This window comes from Phytophthora sojae (genome assembly GCF_000149755.1).
Source record: "Phytophthora sojae unplaced genomic scaffold PHYSOscaffold_1, whole genome shotgun sequence".
NCBI classification, from domain to species: Eukaryota; Oomycota; class Peronosporomycetes; order Peronosporales; family Peronosporaceae; genus Phytophthora; species Phytophthora sojae.
The window spans coordinates 5,600,873-5,618,149 of NW_009258115.1; the positions used below are offsets into that span (position 1 = coordinate 5,600,873).

The following is a 17,277-nucleotide window of genomic DNA, read 5'->3' on the forward strand; positions in this document are numbered from 1 at the left end:
GACGAAGGCTCGCTGCGCTTGTGTGGTCGGCAATGCTGGCGCCGCCGCGAGGGCATCACTCGACTGACCGCCGGTCAGTGACCAGAGATCGGCGTTGGTGCTCGTCGAGCTCTCGAATAAAAAAGCCGGAGTGCCGGTCCCGTGGCTCGGCGTGCTCGTCGCGATTGTAATTTCCGCCAGCACCGCTGTGAGCACCGACGGCGCAGAGTGCGAGCGGGATTCATGGCCGCGCCGCCATGGGAACGTCGAGCGAGGACAAGCCAACGGCGCAGAGCGCGAGCGGCAATCCGCGCGCGCGTTACGCGCTACGCGTGACTCGGGGACGTCGAGCACTCGGTGACGGGTCGATCCCCAAGCAGGGCGCGTCAGTCGGTCAGTCGGCGGCGGCGGCGGCAGTGGTGTTGACTATCTTTGCCGGCCGAGTCTATCCCGTGCTCTTCGTCCAGCAGCTCCGCGAACGCCTTCCAGCGGGGCATGTGACCGTCACAGGGCGGGCAGGCAGCTCCTCGTCGTCTCTCTCGCTAGACGGCGCCCTGCTTTGCGACTTGTAGTCGTCGGCTTGTATCAGAGTGGGGTGCCATAGCCGGGGCGTTCCGGTACGGACCCTTTATTGCGGCTCCAACTGACCTTATGACACCTTCATAGCAGCGAGCTGTTCAAACGAGACGTTGCACCGATTCGCTGCGCCTAAAACAACCTGTCGCCTCACTCTGTATTCCGCTCCGCAGCGAGGCGTCTAAGAAGACCCCGACACTGACGGTCCGCGGCTGGAGCATAGCGCTCGCTTCCTGTCCGCCGACCACCACAGCACACCACTGCCCACCTGCCGCTAGAGCTGATACTGTGGCCGTAGTGCACCGACCGTCCGTCCGTCTTCATGCCGTTGCGGTCGTCGATGTTTGACCCGAGCGTCTCGGGCCTCGGCAGCTCGCGGCTTACTGTGCAGATCCCCATCGACGAGGAGGCCGAGGCCGGCGTGGCCGCGCGTCCCGAGCTGGTCAAGTGTCCGGAGCTGATGCTCACGGGGCTGGAACTCGAGAAGCGCACCACGCTGCGTATTCTGCACAAGAAGGGCCGGCGCTTCGAGTCGCCGTGGGAGCCCTACTTCGTCGGCATCTACGCGCAGACGCTCTTCTACTACGCCAACCTGGGAGATTGGCCGCGCGCCGTCGTGCCGCTGGTCGACGCCGACGTCACGGCCGTGGACCGCATATTCCGTCACGGAGACGCCGCCACGGGAGGTGATGATTGTGGCCCGTGCTGGAAGGTCACATCCTGCAGCGGACGCGTGGTGCTGTTCCGAGCGCCGTCGCATGAAGCGCGCCTGGAGTGGGTCGAGCAGCTACGGCAAGCGTCTGGGAGGCTTGGAGGAGCGAGAAAGGGCAGCATGGATGGCAAGGCGGCGCTCGCACTGGCGAGGAGGCTGTCCAGGTCGTCCAGCTCGGCGTCGTCGACGTCTGTGACGTCCGGTATAGTTGTGCAATCGCCGCGAGCGCGCACGGTGTCGCCTCGTGGGGCTCATTCGAGGAGACGAAAGCTTAACAGTGAGGACGAGGAATCGTCGGAATTGCTGAGGAATGCGTTGTTAATGGTGGAGCAGCAAAAGAAGGAGATTGAAGAGCTCCAGAAGCGTTTAGCACAGCTTGAAGGAACGAAAGAAGACGTGGAAAAGAGAGAAAAGGAACAAGAACTTGAAAGATCCGGAGATCAGCCAAAAAGAGAACGAGGACGCGAACTAGAGGCCCGGGTAGATACAAGAGAAGATGATATCGAGCGGACAAGCGAAGCGCGCCCAGGTGAGGTGGATCTGGATACTATGCTGGACGACGCTGCGATCGAGATGTGCAAGTTGTCTAGCGGCTCGGCAGCATTGGACGTGCTGTCAGAGGACGAAGACACTCCTGAAAGCGAAGGGGAGGAGGAGTATGTTGACCAGGGTGATGGCCACCGCGAAAGAAGGCGGGGAACGCTCCAGAACCTGAGTCTAGTGGACGAGTCGACTGAGCGGGACGATCAAGTTGCAAAATCGGATGAAGTGGAAGCAGTGACATCTTCTAAACGAGAAGAGTTTGTACCAGCAGCTGTAAATCTTCGGCAGAAGGCCACACCAGCTTCTGTAGCTCCGAAGGAGGAGCTGCCGTGTAAGGACTCGTCCACGTTGAGTGCAACGTCGACGAGCTGTCGCGATGTAGCGGAGAATGATTCCATTCAACAGCAGGCAGCGGAGCTGGCAGAGATGGCGCGCAGCCTGAACAAAGATGATCTCACGGATTCATCGTCAACGCGTGAGAGCAGCGAGGATGGCTCCCTTACCTCGAGCTTCCAGGGGTCGCACAGTGGTGGGGGTATATTCGACTCGGGTGGCAGTGCTGGGAATGACTTTTTGCAGCAGCAGGCGATGGAGCTTGCCGAAATCGCACGCAATTTGCAGTCATCACTCCGAGCTGATATCAGGCCTGCGAAGGTAGTTTGTTACTGTTTCGAGGCAAGGAGTCTATGGTTTACTGATGGTGCGTTTTGGTGAATGTTTCGTTTAGGTCCCGCTCAAGACAACTTCAAGCTCCTCGTCGCTGCTTGAATCTCAATCATCCTTTTCAGGTTTGTGGTGTACTATTGTTTGTGAGTTAAAGTCACTTGTGGCTAACTTGCGCAAATTGCGTTAGACGTCACAGAATTTGCACTGAGCCAGATCAACTCCAACGACAGCAACGAAAGCATCTTCTCCATCACGCAAGATGACCTTTTCTACGATGATGACGACGAGGGCGAGATCGAGCGCCTGTCAGAGTTTGAAGCGGTACGTTTCTTCGATTTCTACCACATTCTCAAAACCAGACTTCTTATTTTCTGTGATGCTTCTACAGTCGGACAGTCAATTCTTGGAGGCAAGTGGGTTCCTTGACTCCATCCACCAGGTTATGAAGGACTTTATTGTGTCTTCTCAGCCGGATAAGTCACGCCAGCCAGACCAGGTAGTCATCAGCGATGAAATTATCGCTGAGATTCGTCAAGGAATTGACGGTGAACCATCGAAGGAAGAGGACGAGTCGGAGGAGGCTGAAAGGCAGCGTTCTGCTAGGTCGGGTTCGCCCTCAACGGGTTCGTCTACCGGAACAAGCCCAAGGATACGCAGTCTCTTCTCGCATGCAAGGTCGGCACGCGATTTCTTCAGTGGAGACTTCGAAGTTCCAGTTCGACCTCCTTCGCCACAAACACCGAAAGACCTCCCGTCACTCGTGGTTGAAGATACCATGTCAGTCGTGGCTTCTATTCTTCAAAGTGCTGGGCGGGAAGACAAAATGCTTCTGCTTGCCCCTTTCCTTCGGGTATTCGGGAGTCGCAACCGCCTCAGCAACCTTATTCGTTGGGCAATCGAAATTGAGGTCGCCTCGGTCATCAACGTGGCTACTCTATTCCGGTCGGATGACTATGCGAGTCGGCTCGTGTCCACATACAGCAAAGCCATTGGATCCAAGTTTATTCGCGTGGCTCTCTCGGATCCCATCCGCCAGATATTTAAATTGAAGATTGCCGATATGGAGCTAAACCCACACAAGGAAGAGTCACTTCAGAACGAGGACCAAGCGGACGCTAATGCGGCCAACCTGATGCGGACATGCCAGAACATCATCGACTCGATCATGAAAAACGCAAACTACGTAAGTTGCGTGTAACCTCATCGTGGCTTGGCGTGATACTGACCAAAATTGTGCTGCTTGATGCTGTATAGATTCCGTCGTCTTATTTCCATATCTGCTCGCACTTGAACTCAAAGGTTATCAGTCGTTTTGATGGCTCTAAAGAAGGGGTCCAGGGAGAGGATGCGTCTACTCTGACACGGGTATGTGCTTAAGCTTAGCCAGGATGGCCGTTTCATGAAATCATTATGCTTTGCGGGACTAACGGGATCGTGCTTGTTACGTAGTCTGTGATCGGAGGTTTCCTCTTCCTTCGGTTTGTGTGCCCAGCCATCACCACCCCGCATTTATACGGTCTCACGAAGCAGCTACCTCCACCAGAAACCCGACGTGTACTTGTACTCGTCACTAAGTTGCTGTTCAAGACAGCGACTGGTGTGAAGTTTGGAGACCGGGAGCCGGATTTCAAGTATGCTTTATCTGGTGTTGATGCTGTAGTGTCCGAGTGATTTTCTAACCTGGTACTGTTCTGTCGTCTGTAGGGTGCTTAATCCTTTCATCGAGAAGAATTCGCCAGCAATTCAGCAGCTCTTCGCCAACTTGGCCATGTCACCAAGTCAAGATATTGACGAGTGCTTCGCTTCCGATAGTCGCAAAATCTATTCCCACGTGTCTTCGTCGCAGCTGGGCGACGACTTGGAGGTGATTCGGTCCGTCTCGGAAAAGAACTTGGGCGAGATTGAGAAGAAACTCGTTGAATGCGGCTGCGCCTCAGAAGTAACAGAAAACTTCAAGACTGCGGTGCTGAACAGCGTGGACCCGCTGCAGAAAACTTCGTTGTCGAAAAAGCTGAGCGCGAACATGAAATTCCTCAGTGGTTTCGGCAAGAAGCCCAGGAAGCAATCCGACGTCTGAGCAATGTCCGACGAGAGACCGCAACGACGGGCAGTCCTGCCCAAATTATAGACCCTAGTGGTTCCTCAACCTCCAATGCTCTGTGTATCACTTCAGCGAAGTACGAAGTAGGTGTCCTGTAGCGTACATGTAAAGTGTCAATAAGACTGGGATGAAAACACTCCGCATGAACACAAGGCAATCCATTATCCAAAATGCAACAGGCCGAGTGGCTTCTCGCTCTACCTTGGTTCGTCTAACAAATCTACGTAAGCAAGCATCTACACCGCAGCATGAGGGCCGTTAGCAGCAGAGGCGTTCGTGGTACCGTTGCCAGGCGCAGCAGAGCCATTCGGGAGGTTGAACGAGCTCGCGTTGGGCGGAATGGCCGAGAAATCGCTCGTAGAGAAGGCACGACGCGTGCGTGACAGCGATGGGTTCATACCAGCCTCAGCAAGTCTCTGCTCTTCCTGTTGCTGCTTGCGCTGAGCAACCTTGCGCTCCTCCTCCGACATGATGGCCTGCAGGCGGCTCGACGAATCTTGCAACGCACTCAGCTCCGACTCCGACATGTTCCGAAGCACCGCGTTAAGCGTGTTATCGCTCATCGCATGCATGAGGTCCTCCTTCTTTCCTGGTCCAGCAGCGCGAATGTCTGTCTCACTGCCACTAGCCGTCAGCACGTTGATGAACCGCTGCTGCTCGATGATGATGGAGCGCATCTGCTGTACCGACAAGTCGTCATCACGGTCGTCGTTGCTCGAGTTGGCACGCAGGATATCTTCAATCACCACACCACGGCTCAAAGCGTTGTTGTAGAGAAGCCACGTCTGGATCTTTCCGGGGACGTACAGCGCCGCCAGCAACAAAATGAGACTCAGCGACACCAGACCCAAGACAGCATCGTGCACGAAGTACAGGGAGCCCACAAAGCGCGAGTTGCTACCAAGGAGAACAAGCGCCCAGCAGCCCACAGCCGCTGCGAGATATCCCATGCTCAGCAGGCATTGCCACATCCCGTCGACGTACACGAACGCAAGCACGAGACCAGCGCCCAGCACAAGTACCAGAAGAAGCTTCAGGAAGCGGACAAGTCCGTTCTCGCCATTAGCGCGCGACGAATTGAAGAAGACCGCCTCAGCACTCAGATAAACAGCAGCCATGGAGCAGCAGATAACCAACGGAAGCCATGTGGACTCGGTCAGGATCGAGTGGTATTCGTCGCCGGTCGAAGAAATGGAGAACGCGATCAGCGCGAAAAGTCCACCCTTGATCGTAACGCAAGCCTTTGACCACGGACGAAGCGTCGAGAAGTAGGCGTTCTCCTCCTTGAACCACGCCTCCCACGACTGGTTCGGGTTGCCACCGTCACCACGCATCCACTTGAACCACAAACGGAAGTCCTCCATCACATCCGACCACTCAAACGACAGAGGGTTGAACCAGAACGGCGACCAGTACCATGAAGCGAACACAAGCCACAGCGACCAAGTCATCGCGAAGTACTGGTGGCCGACCGTGAACTTGTAGTACAACGTGAGCCCAATGGCAATCTCCACAGCAGCGTACAAGTGGCTGCTAGCATAGAACCGGTAGAGTTCATCGAACGACGAGTGCTTCGTGACGAAACCACGACCCGTAGCGCGGTACTTCGCACCACCAGCAAGAATCGTCTGCCCGAAGTAGAACCACTTCGTGCCGATGTGGAACAGGAAGTACAGCGGCCCACCCGTGACGAAAAGAACAAGGATCTCGTTCAGTGCAGCCTTGAAACCACGTTCAACAGAAATCGTCGCAAGCAGCGGAGCCGTCGTGAGGAACGCCACTGATCCGAGCATCAACTGCAAGTTGCTCAGCAATACTGGCTCGCGGCCGCCAACACCCTCCAATGAGAGCAACGAGCGCAGCAGGTTGCAGTACAGAAGAATGTACACCGTCCAGATAATGATCGACGTCGACAAGTAGAAACCAACGTGGTTGTAGTAAAACGAAAGCAGCTTGAAGAAGTCCAGGCGCTGGCTGATGCGATACACGTCACGCGATAGCGATTGTTCCGCGGCGCCCTGCGCCAGCTTGGCTTCGAACTTGTAGATCTGCTGCATGCCGACATCACGTCCCTTGCCACACTTCGTGTACTCCGGGAAAGCCACAGATCCACCGCGCATGCAATTGTTGTAGCCCGCGAAAATGTCTTCACTTAGGTTGATACCCTTGTTGGCCTTGCTGATACCACCACGAGTAATAAAGAACAGCTTGTTGAACACATCGGGGTGGCCGTAGTGCAGACGCATACGAAGTGGCCGAGCGAGCGTGCGCTGGCTCAGTGTCACGAAAGACGTCTCCTGCAGCGCCATGTAGTTGGCCAGCGAACTCACACTACCCGTGAAAATATGCTCCGGGATACCAACAATCGTGTACGGGCGGTCAGCCGTACCCTTGTCAAATTCTTCGAGCAGGTTGCGCATCTTGAGTCCTTCCTCCAAATATCCGTCCTGGTTCATGTCAATAGTCTGCAGGTTTTCGCCGCGAGTGAACACAATGGCTGAGTTCTGGTTTTCAGGCTTACCCTCGCCCAAGATAGGGTTACCGGGCAGGCGCACACGGTAGATCTCATGCACCGATCCAAGCTCTTCTCCACCCTTGATGAGCACCGAAAAGTATGACTGCTCCTTCTGGTAGTTCACGCGCACTTCATCGATGTAAGCCACGCGAAGGTTCGGGAATCGGTGCAGCAAAAACTCGATGTCGCTTGCCTTCGGATCATTGTTCTTCTTCTGGCGGCCATAAATCTGGCACGCGACGACATACGTGAACTTGGTGTTGATGAGCTCCTCCAGCTTCTGTTGCGGAACTTGTTCGATCTCAGCAAGCAGACGAATGGCAGCTTCACCGTACATCATGCCCTGCACCGTTCGCGACAGCGTCTGACCACGGAGGGAAGCCCACATACGCAGCTCGATCGCAGACTCCGGGTCCTTCCAAATATTCTTCTTGGGCTTCACTCGCTCAAGGAAGTTCTCCCAGTCCCGCTTGTACAGAGTCTGCAGGAACAGCAACGTGTGAACGTCCAAACCGTCCTGCTTGCTCTCCAGGTCCTTCCTCGAGTACAGGACATCTTCCGCATAGAACGGAGTCATGACACTCCACGACTTCATCTCTTCGAGCAAGGGTGCGAGCGGCATGTCCATAAACAGCGAGTTCACGAAGAACAGCAACCGACGGCGCGCGTCATACGACTGGGGTTCAGCATCGATCTTCTGCAAGGTCAAAAGTCCGTGCAGGTGTGACAACACCACGTCTGTGTGACTCTCAAAAGCGGTCAGCGTAATCTGCTCCCCTGTGTAGTTGTCGTCCCACATGAAACCACGCTCTTGGGTGAGAATCCAGGTCAAACGGTCCGAAATTCCCTTGCTTTCAGCGTACACCGGGTCTTGCTCGTGAACATGAGCAAGGATCTCCTTTCCTAAGTTCAGGAATGTACGCACACGCTCGCGAATCTGCATGATGTGCGCGCTTGGGATGGAGTGCGTGGACTTGCCGTTGTTGACCGAGGGCTTGTGCGTCTGCTGCTGCATACGCGCAATACGCGCAACACCAGAACCACGGCTGCGACGAGGAGGCTCCAACCCAAGGGACGACAGACCCGTCGTACTAGCAGACTTCGTAAGACCAGTCGATGCGGGGCGGTATGAGCTTGACTGCTGAGGGAACTCGTACGACGCGTAATCGGACGGATCCTTGCGCACAGGGATAACCTTGGCATTGTTCTTCCAGGCACGGACGTTGGACTTCAGGAGCGACACCAGGCCAGCCAAAGCGCGACCGCAAGGGGCAATCTTTTGCAGGTTAAGCGCACGGAACACACCTCGTGCAGCCCACGAGTTCAGCACACTGGTAATGTACTTCACATCGTTCGTGTGGCACGGACCAAGCACATTAACGAGCACCCAGTTCGCCAGCTCCCAGATCTCTTCCACGGATTCTTCTACCATCGGGCTTTCGCTGAGAATTTCCAGCAACTTGTCCTGCAGAACACGCTCCGACACCTTGCCATCATTGGACGAGTAGATGTCCAGAATCGTTGACGTAAAGTTCTCGAAGCAACCAGCCAACTGGAACTGCGGCAGATAGATCTCGCGCTGGTAACCATCAAGGCGGTGGAACTGGAGCAGTGCCTTCTCCTTGTTCGAGATCAAGTCATCTGCGCGCATGCTGTCGATGATTGTATCCCACGCCACAGAGAAGGAGAACCATTTGCGCCGACGCGCAGCCTGTCGCTCCATAGGTGTCTGTTTACGGCGCGAGAAAGACAGCAGTGGAGTCTCGTCATCATGCACAGAGGTGCGCCGCTGGGAAAGGATTCGCGACGTCGGATCCGCGCCACCGGCGACACGATCCAGCACCTCGTGCCCAAGAGAAGTCGATCCATACGACATGCCAGTGCTCTCTGATATCTGAAGGCCGGTCTTCGAGTTTCGGGCGATCACCTTGGCGTTAAACGCATCCACAGCGCGGCTGAATGCTGTGCGAACTCGGCTGAAGTTGCGAATCTCACCGATGTGCGATGAAAAGCCAACAAAGGTACCCGTGAAGGCCATCCAGATCGAGTTCCAAATGGTGATATCCACGCAGAAGACCAAGAAGAACGGCATCCAGTTCAAAAAGATGAGGAACACCGTCGTGATCATGCTCACGTTGTTCTCCACGTGATCAGCGAACAACAAGAACGTGGGCACCACGAGCGGATAAATCTCAAACTTGTAGCTGAAGTACAGCTTCCAAGCCAGCTGCGAAGCCCAGAAGAACTGGTAGCCGAGGCTCATAGACTCAGGGTCCAACACGTTGTCGCCCACGTACAGACGGTTCATCGGGCTCACGATATCACGAATGAAGGCAACTGGAGCAAACTTAGTACGCCGCGTCCAGTTCGTGAGACCAGGCATCACCTGCATGACGCAGTTGATCAGGCCTGGCACGTGGAAAAGCACGACAATCGTGTAGTACGACTGCCACCACAAACCGCCATACGCCCAGGCGTACCAATACAGCATCGTCGATACCACCACGAGCACCAGGTGTAAGAGCACACGCATGACGTTACGCGCCGTCGAGAACGACTTCTGTTGCACATGATACACTGCGAAGATATCGAGGCCGTCGCGCAGAATGTCCAGCAAGAAGGGTGTGATCAGCGTGCTCGAGATGATCTTGCACGAGTCCTGGAAATTCATCTCTTGCTCGTTGGCGAACGCCAGAACCGCCAAGAAGTGGAACGAGATCACGTGGAAGTTGAAGATACGGTTGAAGGCGCGCAGCGGGAGGAGCCACGTCCGCTTCTCAACGAACGATTTAGCAGACTCGGTGAATCCCTCCGCAATGCTCTTACGCTTGTTGAAGAAGTTGTTGCTCTTGGCGCCGCCATTGAGACCACCACGGCTGCTGAAGCCACCCAGTCCCTCGCGTTGCTTCTTCTTCTGCTGATAGATCAAAGCAGGGCTCGGTGACGTGGTGTCGAGAACCTCCTCGTGTTTGTAGTCAAATTTCAGGCATGTCTTCGACCAGAAGAACTCGTTGAAGTCGTCGTAGTTGTGGCGATCCTCGTGGTCATGCTTGGACGTCATTTCAGCTCTCAGCAAACCATACACAGGCGTCACCACCGTGTCGAGGAAGTGTCCAGCTTCGCGTTCAGAGTGACGGATCGACGGGAATTCCTCCTTCATCTTGTGGAACAAGAAACACAGGAACTCCGGAGAGTGACGAAGGTTACTAGCCTCACCCCAGATGAAGAAGAAGAGACACAAGTCCACTGAGATCTCGTCCACGCTGGTAAGGCCACCTTGAGGGGCCCGCTGCTCACTCCAATTCAGCGGCTGGATCTCCAGCTTCGAGCACCACTTGTTGTAGTTGGAGAACACCAATTCATGAAGCTTTCGGTACGGGTTTCCACCCTTACGCGTGTTGTTCGTAAGGAGCACCACGATGTGCTCCGTCTGGTTGCGGAAGTTATCCAGCTGGAAACCAAAGCAGCGCTGCACGTTCACAGCGATGCGGAAGATAGTGCTGAACTGTTGCATGTTGTGCGGCAGCTTCGTGGGGGAAAAGAAGTTCACCATGTTCTTATCCGACGCCGACACATCATCATCATCAGGTCTCCAAGACCGAGCGTCGGAGCTAGCTGAAACCGGCGGGAATTTAGCCTTGCGAGCACTGATCGTGTTGTTGCGCAGCGTCACTCCACGCATGCGGTAGTATCCGAAAGCGGTGGTAGTCGCACTCAGCACGAGAAGCAGCACGTACATTGCCAAACAGTGCTCCGAGCAGAAGCCGACGTGGTCGTCGCTGTTGCCGTTAAAGACGAAGCCTGCCAGATCCCACGCGTTCGCAGCAATATCGCCCTCGCTCACCCAAAGCGACACCGACAACAAGAACGCCAAACTGCCGAGCAACGAAGTCGACAAGATCACGACGTGCTTGGTGTCGACTTGCGGTGCAGCTCCCAGCGTGATACCCACACCCACAAGAACGGCAGTGATCACGCGCGTAGAGAGCAGAGGCACAAATTGGCTGACCATCACACCGCCATACAAACCAAGCATCGCGCCCAGCGAAACCGGGTACACCAAGCAGCAGACGCCGCCCAGAACCAAGCCACAAAGGCAAGCAAGCGCGGTCTGGATCCAAGCGAGATCGTCAGGGGCGGCCGCACTCAGGGCCCCATAGAATGAAGCTGTGAGCCACAACGAGCTGGCGTAGATCGACGCCATCTTCGGGTGGGACGTGCCACGGAAAGCCATGAAGAGGCCCACCAGGGCATTGATCACCGCGAACAGCTGGAGGAGGCCGATGTCAACGCGCAGCAAGACGTACCACGGGAGGCCATAGTCGACAGGGTGAGCGTAGATCCACTCGGTTGTCGGGTAGGCCTGAGGGTTGCACCCCACCGACGTGTACCGGTTCGGGTTGCCCTGGTAGACGCGCACATAGTCGATCGTGAAGTTCGAAGGCCACAGCGAGTTACAGATCTGACCCTCACACGGCGGCGAGAACTTCTCCGAGACGGCCGTACTCAGAATGAGATAGCTGGGCTCCACCGGGATCTGACGCGGCGGCACACCGCCCATCCACCTGTTCAACGCCTCGCCGGGGATCTCAAACAAGAAGTTGTTGTCCATCCACCAACGAATGTATCCCTCCGGACCGGGCGACCAGTCAAGACGGTACAAGTGGTACGACTTGAACGCGTTCGACTCGAGCTGCGTCAGGGCAGAGATGGAGTCCAGACCCAAGTCACCGTAGTAGGCGCTGTTGATTTTGGTGAACTCGCCATACTTGAGGCCTTGGTACCACTGACCCGGTCCAGGGAGCGTGTCAGGGGAGGGGCGCATATCGTCGTAGACACTGGGGCGGATCTGGAGCGAAGTGGAAATGTACGCCGGCTCATCGCGGGCGCGAATCTGAGCTTCAATCACATCGATTTCGGAGGCACCGCGGCCCTGGAAGGGGTTCATGCCGTATCTCTCCGGGTACGAGTCCTTGTCGTGCTTGTCGGTGAGGTTGCCACAGGCATTGATCTTCTGCTTGACCTTCTCGCCCTTCTCCACGTAGGGGGCGCACACGTCGAAGCTCCAAGGCCAGGTGTCGTCCAGGGAACCGCCGAACGGCGCGCGACCCAAGTTGCCCATGAGCCAGATAGCCGGCCACGTGCCGGGGATGCCCCACTTACCGGGAAGGATGGCCTTGACCTCGACAAAGCCGCCAGTGTAGCAGAACTTGTTCCAGGTCTGCACGCTGCCGCTGACGTACTTGGCGCCGCGGTAGCGCTCCTTGGGCTTGGAGGTGGTGATGATGAGGTTGCCCTTGTCGATCTGCACGGCCTGGGGCAGGAAGTAGTGCTGGCCCATGTTGGTCGTGTCGCGAATGTCGATGGCCGTCCACTTGGAGTCGAAGCCCGCCTCGAACGTGCGCCTGGAGCTGTTGAACTCGTCCGAGAAGATGAGCGTGTACTCGTTCGTATCGTTGAGTCGACCGCCGAAGTTGAACGGCCCCTTGGGCACCGACACGTTGTAGAACTTGGGGTCCGTGTCCGGGTCGATCCACTGGCGCTGGAAGGCCGTGAGGTTCTGTCGCGCGCGCTGCAGCGCGTTCGTGATGGGCTTGGACGCCTCGCTGCGCGCGGCGAGCAGCGCCACCAGCAGCACCGCCAGCAGCAGCGGCAACAGCCGCGCCGCGCACGGGCTCCGAGCGCGCGCCATGGGGGTCGCCTGTGGGGCTTCTGGGAGCGACGAGGTGCGAGGGGCAGCGCCAGCCTGCAAAATGAGGAATGAGGCTCGGGCAGATCTTCCGCATCACGCGCTGCTGCCAGCAGGGGACGACCTGTGTCTGGTTTCGCAGAGACGCTGCGCGGCGGATCCCGACCCGGGCCGGGTTGCCGCCCCGCGCCAGCCAAAAGTCCAGTGTAACGCGGCCCGGCCCGCGCTGTGCTGGACAATTTCGAAGGTGGGAACGCAGCTGACTCGGTCTCCGCTGCCCGCCACCCAAGCTCGAGTTGACCCCGACCGGGGGACCGGCGACAGCTGGGCGTTCGCGAGCGCCCAAGCACCAAGCAGGACGGGTGGATACCGCCTTCGCTGGTATCCTACCTCGCGGCGGGGCCGAGCTGCGCACGCAAACAGCCATTCGCGAATTCTCACGCCGAGGCAGCGGCCGCCGCCAGAGGCGCGGCGAATGTCACACTCGCCGCGGTTTTTGGTGGCTTCCGAATTCCGCTCAGCGACTCCATCCCGTCGTCGGGCGGAGCTGATTTACTGCGTTGCCTTGGGCAACAGCCAGCAGCAGCATGGGGCTCGATGGGCAGACAACCCGGCGCAGCGTCTGGGATCCGGAGCGCTTGATCCGCCACCGGCGCTGCTTGGATTTCTGCTGAGTCTGGCGCTCGCTAGAAATCGGGCTGCGATGTTGGAGTTGGGCGTCAAATCGCGGGATAAGTAGCCACCGCCTCCCCCAAAGACGCTGCGCCAGTCAGCCCCTCATCTTGCTCATGTTTCCCAAGCACCAGCGCCGCCACGATGTGAACCCGGCGAAACACCAAGTTGGTGGCACCAACTCTAGCATGGTCCATGCTGCATGGGTCAGCGTCTCGCCAATGCGAAGATCCGTAGCCGCGACCATGGTGCATCCTGCAACGTTGACCCCGCCAAGATTCGTCAGCTGCTGTGACGCGCTGCCTTGCATTTCATTTTGACACTCAAAATTCGAACCGTCGTGCACAGGCGCAGGCGACACCGCGAAAGTAAGACCTGCCGGCTGGAGCCGAGTCGTCATAAAAGACAGGCAACCCCAGCTCCTGTGGCACCGCCACGTTGACTTCAGTGAAGATACCATCAACGAGTCTCGAACGACGAGCTGCCAGTTGTCTTCACCATTTGTGTTGCCAATGGTCCATTGTCGAAACTGTGTGCCCTTTCAGTGGTGGCATTCCTCGCATCAATCCGCCGTTTTAATACATGTAGTCACTGTCGGTGAGACACCAACGCAGTGAGCACATTACGGCGGCGTGCCTCGGCTTCACGACCCTACTGAAAGCACCCTCGCCCGGCGTGTGTATGGCGTATTTCTTTCGCATGTTAACTCCCGCGGTGTTTGCTGAACCAGCGGGCAGCAAAAGACTGTCTCGCGCATGGGCTGCTCTCCTCTAGCACACGGCTGGCGACTGCATCAGCATCTTCCCCGATGCTGCACGCGTTTGCCTTCGTCACGCACTCGATGGCGTTTGCCGTGTGAAGCGGTCTGATATCAATAATCGATTTTGTGTGACGCACACAAATGGCGCCGCGCTCGATTGACTTATGGATTAGGAAATGGCTCGGGCGCGCCATAAGTCGGGCCGCAACGCCAATGCAACGCCAATCGGACACCAATATAACTCCAATCGAACGCCAATCGGGCACACTGTACCTACGACTGTACCACCGAAATTGCGTCTACTACACTAAATGGGGTACGACACACCAATGTTGTCGGCGCCGCTCTCCACCACACACGCGCTTCGATTGTCGACCTCGTGCATCAACGCGCCTGAACCTGATCATGTGGCTCCGCCGGTCCTGCCTGCCTGCTCTGACGCGTGCGCGCTCGAGCCAGCGCTCGTTGCTGCAGCGCAATGCGCCCGCAATGGCGCGTGCCTTCTCCACCGACTACTCGGCCGTCACGGCCGAGAACATCCGCAACGTGGCTATCGTTGCACACGTCGACCACGGCAAGACCACGTTGGTGGACCAGCTGCTCAAGCACGGCGGCACCACGCTCTCCGAGGAGCGCGTCATGGACTCCATTGACTTGGAGCGCGAGCGCGGCATTACTATCATGTCCAAGTGCACGCGCGTCGAGTACAACGGCCACGTGCTCAACATCGTGGACACCCCCGGTCACGCTGACTTCGGCGGTGAGGTGGAGCGCATTTTGAGCATGGTGGACGGTGTGGTCCTGGTTGTGGACGCCACGGAGGGACCTATGTCGCAAACCAAGTTCGTGCTGACGAAGGCGCTGCACCGCGGACTGAAGCCTCTCGTGGTCGTCAACAAGGTGGACCGCGACACCAGCCGCCTCGACGGCTCGGTGGAGAACGAGCTTTTCGATATGTTCGTTGCACTTGACGCTGACGACGATCAGCTCGAGTTCCCGGTGCTGTACGCGTCTGCCAAGCAGGGCTGGGCCGTGCACGACCTGGACAACGAGGGCGAGGCCCGCGACAGCATGCTGCCTCTGCTGGACGAGATCACTCGCTACGTGCCTGCACCGAACACCGATGCCAGCAAGCCGTTCGCGATGGCTGTCACCATGATTGGCCACGACCCGTACGTTGGTCGTCTGGCGACTGGCCGCGTTCACGCTGGAACTGTCAAGGTGCGCATTCTTCACTTCTTGGCTTGTACGTTGTGACCATGTGCTGATTATTTTTTTGTTGCGTGTTGCATGTGAAACGAATTCAATAGATTGGAGACTCGATCCAAGTGATGAACCGCGACAGCAAGAAGCTCGAGACCGGCAGGGTGACGAAGATGTTTGTGACCCGTGGTGTTGCCAAGTCGGAAATCACGTCGGCCACCGCTGGTACGTTTCTAATCATCGACCACTTGCTCACCGAAGTGCTTTGACTCGCGCTGGTGTTTGTGTGACTTTATGCAACAGGCGATATCATCACCATCGCTGGTGTGAACGCATACGTGTCTGATACCATCGCTGATGTCAACGTGACGGAGCCCATTCCGTCCCCGCAGCTGGACCCGCCCACCATTTCGATGACGTTTGGCGTAAACGACGCGCCGACCGCAGGCAAGGATGGCAAGTTCCTCACGTCTTCTCACATCAAGCAGCGTCTTGAGCGCGAGTGCGAGGTAAGAGTGTATTACCTGCATAGTATGTTGTTATCCACAGTTAGATGGCTAATTATCGGTGTTTGCAGAACAATGTTGCCATTTCCATTTCTCCTAGCACTTCTTCGGAAGCCTTTGACGTCCACGGCCGTGGTGAACTTCAGCTGGCCATTCTGATTGAAGAGATGCGTCGCGAGGGCTTTGAGATGTCCGTGTCGGCTCCCCAGGTTATTTTCAAGACGGACCCCGAGACGAACCAGAAGCTGGAGCCTATCGAAGAAGTGACGATTGATGTCGACTCCGACTTCTCTGGTACTGTTATTGACAAGCTGTCCACTCGCGGAGGTGAGATCATCGAGTTCAAGGAGATGCACGACAAAGTGCGTCTTCAGTTCCAGATCCCCAGTCGCTGCCTCATGGGCTACCGCAGTGAGGTACGTATTGATCTCCCGTTGCCAGTAAATGTGTAGGTAACTCACCTTGATTATCATGTGTAGATCAAGACCGACACACGCGGAAGTGGCATTCTCAACTCGATTTTCCACGGTTACTCTCCGTTCCAAGGCTCGGCCACTCCTCCGTCGAAGGGCAAGCTTATCTCTTCATCTGGAGGCGTGTGCACGGTAAGCATAGGTGTCTCTACCTGGAAATCCATTGCTAGCAGTTTCTAACGGACTCGGCAACTCAATTTTTCATTGTAGGCTTACGCGCTCAACTCGCTCGAGGACCGCGGTGAGATGTTCGTGAAGCCTGGCGACGAAGTGTACGAGGGTATGATTGTGGGTGAGCACAGCCGCCCCACGGACATTGAGATCAACCCCACCAAGGAGAAGAAGCTCACCAACATGCGCGCTGCCGGCACTGACGAGAACATCAAGCTGTCGCCGATCCGCCAGATGTCCCTGGAAGACGTCGTCACCTACATTGGTGAGGACGAAATGATCGACGTGTCCCCGACCAAGATTCGCATGCGGAAGCGCGAGCTGACCGCCAACGGCCGCAAGCGCATGCAGGGCAAGAAGAAGTAAGCTCGTCGCTCGGCAAGGCGTGGCGATTTTACCGACAGCATCCATGGCGGCTCGCCGCCGGAGGCCTGGGCAATTCGTATTCATCATGTATAGAGGCAACAGTAGACGAGTCACCAACACATAGAGCAACTAGCGTGCATGCACTTGCAAACATGGCGTATCTCTTTTCGTGTCAACGCGCCCCAATGCTTTCCAAGGTGGACAACTTTGTCCAGCTTCACTCGGCGCAACATAATCCGTCATGCAACAAGTGTAATGTTGCTGTGGCGCTGTAGTGTTGCACGATCTTCGAGCACACGGTCTCTGCATTCCACACTAGTTGTTTGTATACTGCAGGTGAGTGGC

At 56.6% G+C, this 17,277-nt stretch overlaps 3 protein-coding genes across 3 annotated transcripts; 2 read left to right on the forward strand and 1 right to left on the reverse strand.

Moving 5' to 3' along the window:
- Positions 1 to 877: 877 nt before the first annotated feature.
- Positions 878 to 4,553, forward strand: PHYSODRAFT_468298 (hypothetical protein; the record flags this gene model as incomplete). Its single annotated transcript, XM_009517151.1, has 9 exons — positions 878 to 1,663; positions 1,742 to 2,044; positions 2,198 to 2,464; positions 2,538 to 2,598; positions 2,664 to 2,797; positions 2,865 to 3,659; positions 3,731 to 3,841; positions 3,926 to 4,107; positions 4,181 to 4,553. The coding sequence occupies 9 exons, from the start codon at positions 878 to 880 to the stop codon at positions 4,551 to 4,553; spliced, it is 3,012 nt and encodes a 1,003-aa protein (XP_009515446.1).
- Positions 4,554 to 4,813: 260 nt separating this feature from the next.
- Positions 4,814 to 12,784, reverse strand: PHYSODRAFT_477321 (putative glycosyl transferase family 48 protein; the record flags this gene model as incomplete). The annotated part of the gene is made up of 2 exons (XM_009517152.1): positions 4,814 to 12,535; positions 12,587 to 12,784. The coding sequence occupies 2 exons, from the start codon at positions 12,782 to 12,784 to the stop codon at positions 4,814 to 4,816; spliced, it is 7,920 nt and encodes a 2,639-aa protein (XP_009515447.1).
- Positions 12,785 to 14,618: 1,834 nt separating this feature from the next.
- PHYSODRAFT_536873 (hypothetical protein) lies at positions 14,619 to 17,106 on the forward strand (the record flags this gene model as incomplete). The annotated part of the gene is made up of 6 exons (XM_009517153.1): positions 14,619 to 15,434; positions 15,524 to 15,641; positions 15,720 to 15,925; positions 15,994 to 16,338; positions 16,425 to 16,520; positions 16,606 to 17,106. The coding sequence occupies 6 exons, from the start codon at positions 14,619 to 14,621 to the stop codon at positions 16,930 to 16,932; spliced, it is 1,908 nt and encodes a 635-aa protein (XP_009515448.1). The 3' UTR covers positions 16,933 to 17,106.
- Positions 17,107 to 17,277: the final 171 nt, after the last annotated feature.